General features: G+C 41.8%; 1 protein-coding gene across 1 annotated transcript; it reads left to right on the top strand.

Annotated features, from left to right (window-relative positions):
* The first annotated feature begins 4,111 nt into the window (after positions 1-4,111).
* On the top strand, positions 4,112-8,067 carry LOC128780892 (tripartite motif-containing protein 43). The gene is given in 6 exon segments (XM_053924438.1): positions 4,112-4,454; positions 4,457-4,518; positions 5,181-5,276; positions 5,551-5,654; positions 7,856-7,953; positions 8,027-8,067. Coding segments are annotated over 6 exon segments (744 nt in total).
* The last annotated feature ends 314 nt before the right edge of the window (positions 8,068-8,381 follow it).

Below are 8,381 nucleotides of genomic sequence, written 5' to 3'. Positions count from 1 at the left end.
CTTCTGGCACCCCTATAATTCGGATGTGGGAACGTTTCAAGGTGTCCTGGAGGTTCCTAAGCCTCTCCTCATTTTTCCAAGTTCCTGTTTCTTCATTCTTTTCTGGTTGGGTGTTTGTTTCTTCCTTCTGGTCCACACCATTGGTTTGAGTCCCAGTTTCCTTCTCATCACTATTGGTTCCCTGTACATTTTCCATTGTTTCTCTTAGCATAGGCTTCATTTTTTCATCTGTTTTTCGAATAGATTCAACCAAGTCTGTGAGCATATTGATAACCAGTGCTTTGAACTGTGCATCCGATAGGTTGGCTATCTCTTCGTCGCTTAGTTGTATTTTTTCTGGAGCTTTGAAGTGTTCTGTCATTTGGGCCATTTTTTTTTTTTTTTTTGTCTTGGTGCGTCTGTTACTTTAAGGGGCGGAGCCTTAGGTATTCACCGGGGCGGGGTAACGCTGGTCGCTGTCCTGTGACGCTGTACGTGGGGGAGGGGCCGAGTGGGAGCAATGGCGCCCGCCTCACTCTCCTCCGGATTTTAATCGTTCACTCTGATACCCACAATCAAACTGGGCCCCTCTGGTGCTGGTTCCTGAGTGGGTGGGCCTGTGCACACTCTAGGCCCCTGTGGGTCTCTCCAACAACCTCTCCTGTGAGGCTGGGAGTCTCTCCTGCTGCCGCCCCAACCCCCAGGGGCGCTCTCAATCAGAGGTTTGAGGCTTTATTTCCCTGAGCTGGAGCCCTGGGTTGGGAGGTCTGCTTCGCTCCTCTCCGTTCGTCCAGTTTATCTGTGGGCGAATGTGGTGCCCACAGATAGAGGGTGCTACCCGCTGGGTTTATGTTCTCCGCCACTCTGAGTCCGGCCCTCTGGGTTTATCTGTGCAAATGTGGGACCGCAGGGTCTGCTAGTGCTCGGACTGCCTGCGCCATTTGTCCCACACTCCACCAGTCTCAGACCTGCCACAGCCACGCGAGTCCTCTCCACCCCGGTGCCCGTCTCCGCCCCTCCTACCAGTCTGGATGAATGTCCATTTTCTATTTCCTTGGTGTCGGTGCCCCCCGCTGCTCGATTCTCTGTCAGTTCTGGTTGTGCGAGGAGGCGAGGAGGCGCAGTGTGTCCACCTACGCCGCCATCTTGGTTCTCCGAATTCTCTTTAAAATCAGAGATTAGGAAAAAGACAGTCATTACCATTGCATTCATACAATATTGTCCTGGAAGTCCTAGTTGGCACTATCTACAAAAATGATGGGGAGGGAGAAAGAAAAAATAACACTGTTCATGTTAGAATATCTGTAGGGGATGATTATATTATTGAAAAATCTATATGCCACCAAATCGTTGGAAAACATAGGAAAGGGGTAGGAAAATGGATTTAAGAGAAAATACTTTTGAAGTTACAAAATCCTGAATATTCTGGTACCTGAATACCTCATTCCACTTGTGTTTCTTGTTCCCTCCGGATTCAATGCCTTTTCAGTCACCTGAACTTACCACACTTCCTTCCACTTCAGGATCCTCACCTAACCACACCCTGTCACCTTCAAGTCTGTTTTCAAAGGCCATGTGCTGAAACTAGCCCAAGTTTACAAAGCATTATACTTCCCCCCCACTTGTTTTCCTTCATAGCATTAACCAGATTGTAACTAAACTTCCTGTACCTATTTTTTGTAGCCTTACTTCCTCACTACACCCTTCCTGAGATTAAGAACAATGTATGTCTTGATTGTGACTGCTCCAAGATACCTAGCACAAGTTGTTAATAAATAAGCAATGAAATAATCCAAGAATGCACTTAAATGTATTATTCAGAGTATTGAAAATATGTTTACAGATTACAAGGCAGAACATCTTAAATCACAGTGACAATAATCCCAAATCAAAATATCATTCTCTGGTGGATAATGAATTTAGACTAATCCTTTAATGTGAATTCAGGGAATCCTATTTGTATTTATATCTTTGACCAATGGCATTTTAATCTCATAGCTTTTATTTATTTCTGACTCCTACTGATTGCCTGTTCTCCATAGTTACTGCCATTTGGAGGAAAGGGGCTGTCCCTTGTCTTAAAAAAATGATTAGCAGAATCCTTGGTCTTTCCTCACTAGTGCCAGTAGTGACAATTAAAAATGTTTCCAGACAACAATAAATATCCCCCGGCAGGAAAAAAAAAAAATTACCCTAAGCTGAAACTAGAATACTAGTTACTAGAAAAAAAAAAAAAAAGAGAGACAGATAAGATCCTTAAAATAATTCAGATATGCTAACTTGTTTTTCAAATCTTACAATCTAGAACATATAAGTCAGGGGTGTCAAACTCATTTTCACCAGGGGCCACATCAGCCTCGAGGTTGCCTTCAAAGGGCTGAATGTGACTGTAGGACTTTATAAACATAATGACTCCTTAACTAGGGGCAAGGAGCTCGGTTCTGGGCCAGATAAAACAAGGTGGAGGGCCAGATTCGGCCCACGGGCCTTGTGTTTGCCACCTGTGATACAAGGAAGTAAATAACACATAAGGTAGAAAACCTGCTTATCAAAATGTAAGCACAATAGTGAATAAATAAGGGGACACAAAAATACAAACAAATTAGTTATAGTCAAGCCACTCACTTCTTAGGGGGAGAAATATACATTTTGATAGCTACAGAATTATAGTTAGGCATTTAAAGAGGATGTCAGGAAAAAATAATAGTCTCTACTGTATGTCCTTACCTGGTGCTTGAACCATGCGTGCCGTTATTGCAGATTTTTTGAGAAAGAATGTCCGATTAAGCAGATCTCTCGCTGAGGCAATGTTTCCATCACTCCACAGAAGAAGCTTACCCGAACCACTGTAGCTCTCTAGGAACCATGTTGATCTTCCAACTATAAGGCTACAAAATGCACATGAATTTTTCTTGATGGTCCTTTTTTGATTCTTGAAGGCTGATTCCTTTCCTTAAATGGGATTTCTCTTAAAAAGATTAGGCTAATGCAGTCAATGTTAGTTATGGGTGTTTCCCAGACATCTTTGGGGATTAACTATAGGTGACTTGAAACCCTCACAAAGGAGGAAGACAAATGGCTGAGGATACAGAAACACAAGGTGAATGAATAATCTTTTTACTAAGATTGGATTGAAGGGGAGAGTTGCTACTGATTTCCTTTCTACATCACAATACATGCCCTTTTTCTAGCTGTCTCTAGACTTTCTGCATATCTTCTCATGAAGGTATTTCCTATCCGACTTTTCTCAACTAAAAAATGATGAATTTAAGCTCCCCCCTTTAAAACAAGGGCATGCTTATAGACTTCAGAGCCCCCCAAAGTTTAAAATCTTTAGCAGTCTCAAAGACCAATCTGTATCAGCTGACCAGAGTGATGGGTCAAAGGTCTTAAAATATTACGTTAAAATGACGAGCCAATCAGAGAGTCAAAGAAAGCACTCCTCCATGGCAGATTATATTTAAACAAACTATTGGAAACATATTTCCAAGTTTTCAAAGACATTTGCTAAAATCACTAACTGATCCAATAATATTTTCTGCCTTTTTGTAAGTTAAAAATAGAGGTCCTGATGTCCAGAAATTTAGATATAAAGGCAGCATTTAAGGGCTGGTTTGCTGTAAAATTAGTAATCTTGATTAAGTTATGTTTATAGAGTTTTATTTAGGGAGATTAGCAAAGGTATTAAATTAATCCTATCCTCAGGGTTGAAGAAACTTAATCATTCATTATTAACACCTATCTAAAGACCTCTGAAATGTGGTCCTTAGAAGAAATGGGTGTGTTCTTTAGAGACTCAGTATACCGCCCAGCACCTGGAGCTATAAATTTGGGTCAAACACCTGAAACTCAAGCAATTTGGAGAAAGTAAGACCTGAACAAAACGGGGGATCCTTTTTGTGCAGGAGAAAAGGGGGCAGAGGTGGACAGTATTGGTGAGAAAGCCGAGAATGGTTCCTGCAGATCGTGAGAGCTTTACTGTGTCTCTGCTTTCCAATTGTGTCACGTGCCCTCTCAAGTCCACTCGGCTCCAGACACACTGTTATTGAGTCACAACCTGAGTCAAACTTTGCTTAGACCTTTGTGTCTTCTGGGCAGAGGAATAAACTCCTAATTTTCCTCCCTCAGAAAAATGGACTCGGACATGTCACAAGCCTTTCGAGAAGAACTTGCCTGTATCGTCTGCCTGAATTACCTTACAGACCCAGTCACCATGGGCTGTGGGCACAGTTTCTGTTGGTCATGTTTCTGTGCATCCTGGGAGAAAGCTGAAAGCCCTGCCTATTGCCCTGTGTGCAGGGAACTGTCAGAGCAGACAAACTTCAAAACCAATATTCTTCTGAAAAACCTGGTGTCTAATGCCAGGAAAGGCAGTCTGCGGCAGTTCCTGAGCTCTGAGCCCTATACGTGTGGGCTACCCAAGGAGACAAAGCAGATCTTCTGAGAAGACGACAGGAGCCTGCTCTGTGTGCACTGCTGGCTCAGGAGCACGAGGCTCACAGATGCTGCCCCGTAGAAGAGGCTGCTGAGGAACACCAGGTAAGGGTGCCTCTGAGAGCATGTGACAGCTGGAGGAGAGTGCCTCCAAGACAACGCAAGGACCTGAGAATCATCATGAGGATTATATCCTCTCCTTACTGAGTGTCAAGTACCAACTTAAGTACCAGTGATGGGGCTGTGAGGAAAACACAGTTGTATACCTGCCTTCATGGTGGTGGCATTTAACGGCAGAGTAATTAAGTTAATGGTCATTATTATTTTGATGATACAGCATTTGCTCAAGTCAGTGGAAAGACCACATTTTGAGAAAAAAAAAACTACAAATGCAAAAAGGATTTTCTATGGGGTACATATTTGTTAACTCAGGACAAAGGAGAAGGAAAAAGAATATTGGAATTGGCAGGGGACAAGTATCACTAGCTCCAAATTCTGGTGCAAGATGCCTCACTATCGGAGAAGTGGCCATGCTAAGTAAAATCCTGATCGGTTTCCCTAGACAAATAACTACATTGCACTGCGTATACAGCCTGAAATGTTCTAAAATTTATCACTAGTGAGGACAAATAGGGAAACCTCGTGATCCTTCTTCTCTCCCTAAAGTACATTTACCTAACATCCCTTGATTATCTTCATCATTAATGGTCTAAAACCTAAATTTATTTGTTTTTCTGGTGCTGAAAGTCTTTTCTTATTTTAAACAGGCAAAGCTCTCAAAGCACATGAGATCTTCATGGGAAAAGATTCAAGAAATTCAAAGAAATCTCAGTAAAGATGGCAGAATATCTGTCTATTGGGTGGTAAGTGTGAGACTGTATTTCCCTCTGAATCAGCCTGACACAGTCACGAGGGGAAAAGGAACCGTGAACCGCAACTTAGGAAGTGTGCCTGTGACGGCGTGAAGTACAGAAGCTAGAGAGTGATACTGTTTCAAGTAAAAGAAAGTGTAATATTTTAAAAATAAAGGAAACAGAGTAAAAGAAGTAAAGAGAAAACTGAGATTGGAGAGTGAGAGAGTGAATCCACAACTTTTGGGAGGGAATAGGCAATGGAATAAGAATCAATGTTCTTCAGAACCATAGGGAACCTGTGGCTTTAGATGGAGGACAGAAGCCCATCCACAAAGAAAAGGAGGGCGGAGAAAAGGGCCGGGAGGATGGACATCAGTTTGGGGGAAGGTAGTGAGAATTTCAGGAAGATCTTTTCTGATGGTCTTTCCTAATCCTGAGAGTACAATGCAATAATTACTTCTAAGAATAAGGAGAGATTTACACTAGAGACCAATTTACTAACACAGAGGTCAGAATATTGCATGTAATAATTGATTAATTGACAGTGAATTTTAATTGCTTGCATGTAGTCTTTCAGAGTTGAGAGGCTGAGTGTGAAAGAAATTATCAACGGGAAGCTTTCCTCCAGTTCTTTTAGGAGTTCATGAAGTGGGTGGAGGGAGTTGAGGGAAGCACATAATTGGCTGTTGGTATGGTTTAAAAGAATGGAAAAGAAATGAAGGAAAGAGGAATGAATATATGGTTTCTGCAAGCGGGGGACCCTGAATTTAGGATACATGGAGCTTATTGGAAGAGAACAGGAATCAGTACAGCAGTTGCTGTTGCAGTGGGGGTGGGTAAGGTCGGCCCCAGTCTGTGATCTAGGAAATCCATCTCTCTGCAGACGCATCTCCACGGACGCCAAGATGAAACCAGGGCTTTTTCTGGGACACTGCAACTGGTTCTCCATGAGGAAGAAAAACAGTATTTAGAGTGTCATTAAGGCAGGGTCAAAGATGTTTGGGCAACTCGAGAAACTTGAGGCTGAAATGGCTGAAAAGAAGATCAACCTAAGAGCAATGTGTGATGAGCTCATGAACACGTGTCTGAAAGCACATGTAGAGTTGCTTAAGGTAGGAATGGAGCGTTTGCCTGGGAATATTTTATATTATTGGAAGCCCCCACCGTTGATCTCCATTATGTATTTGATACCAAAGATACAGATTTCTTCATCTCCTGCATCCATGGTGGAGAGTGGCTCCCAGTTGGGAATAATGTGATCTGCTCCTGGCCTAACCATGCACAAACAAACCTCACGGAATTGTGATTATGGAGATTCCATAAGGAATATTTTCCTTCTCAAAATCTACTTTTGTTTCTTGCTTCAGTAAACACCAGAAAGGAAAAACTTATTCAAGGTCTTTTAATTCTGGTCTGCAAGTGGGCAATGTAGAAACATTTGGTAAAAGCTTCCAAATGTATTTCCTGCTTCTGATACGATACCATTGGTTTCATTTGCCATTAATTTGGGGCATATTCCTCTTTCGGGACAAGCCTTAGGAAAGACCCCTATGCACAGAGCTGAGGGTAACAGCGATGCACAGCCGCTTCCCTCTTCTCACAGTCAGCGTTCTGAAATCCTCAAGAACATAAAAACAGAAACCAGAGAGATGGCTGCCACACGTGGGGGGCCAGGGGAGTGGGTAAAAAGGGGGAGGAGAATATTGCCAATACTATGGTGATAAGTAAACACGGTGACAGATGATTACCAGACTTAGTGTTGTGATGACTTTGTAAGGTATAAAAATGTTGAATTGTTAATACTGTACTCTTTAAATTAATATAACCAATATATGATTACCTACCAACTACAGGTAAATACAAAATAAATTTAAAAAATTATTTACAAAAAGAATTTAGATTCTGACATGATATGGTCAGGATTATCTTCAGGGAGGGAAAGGAGAATAAATTTTCAAGGCAGTTTGCAGGTGGTAGCGATTAGTACTTTTCCAAACTTCCCCAAACCCAAACTTGTTGGCGGAATATCCTGCTTCTGAAGAAGTCTAAGTTTCTCTTCCCTTTCTTGACAGGAATTAGAGACGGACTGAGAAGGTGAGTTTGTTCTTCAGTGCTAAGTGGGGTTCATGAGGGCCATGAAAGAGATCCAGCTACTTCTAAGAAAGTGAGGGTATATTTTCTCAGAGTCTTCTCAATTGTTTGTGTGCTCATCTGTTTGTATGGGTTTTGCAGTATATGATTTCCTGCTCCTCTTGAGCAGAAGTTCGCATTTTTTCACATCTATGGCTGAGGGAGCTGCGTGTTGTCAGGCTCAATGCAAACCTTTCTAGGAGACTGGTCACTGATGGTTTTATATTTCACAATCAATAAGAACTGAAAGTGCAAAGATTAGATTTACCTAGAAGTAAGTAAGAGAGGCAAGTACCTCTGAGAAATGGGGGTGGAAGCAGGCAAAGAAGAAAAATAAAAGAGATTTCTTAAGAATAGCACAGTTCTATCCCACAGTTGTGAACAAAAGGATTTTGATGAAGAACATTCAGTTGACTGATAACGGCAGCAAAAGATTAATTGCATCTTCCTCTTCACAGGAGCCAGCAGGTGCAGCTGCTCATGCCTCAGCCTCTGCGGCCCACACTCCCTGCACGGCCCATTACTGGACTGATGGACAGGCTCAACCGCTTCCTAGGTGAGGGTTGCCCATTGGTGGGACCACTTCCATTATGATTTTTTTCTGAATGATCTTTTCCTCTTTCTTGCAGAGGAGAACAGCCTGCTAAGTGGCATGTTTAGTCCTACTTAGTCATGGAGTCACTATAATATGGTAAAAGATAAAATCAAAACTGCTGTAATGATAGATGTGACTCAGGCCTTATCAATTACTTATAAACATGATGTTATTTATATATGAGAAAAAAGACATGTAGCAAAAAAGGGTTTCTTGACTCCTAGAAATATCATCACATTAAAAGTCAGTTGTTCACTGAGCCATAGAAAACCGGATGGCAGTTCAAGATATTCCAATTTAAAATAAGAGCAGTGAATTAGATTTTAAATATTTCTGCTTTAAACAGTTTTAGTAATTGGACTTCTAATGTGTGTTTCAATGGATGTAAT

This window comes from Desmodus rotundus, chromosome 5 (assembly GCF_022682495.2).
Source record: "Desmodus rotundus isolate HL8 chromosome 5, HLdesRot8A.1, whole genome shotgun sequence".
Lineage (NCBI taxonomy): Eukaryota > Metazoa > Chordata > Mammalia > Chiroptera > Phyllostomidae > Desmodus > Desmodus rotundus.
Note: the sequence above shows the minus strand (reverse complement) of the source record. Positions and strands in the feature narration are given on the sequence as shown.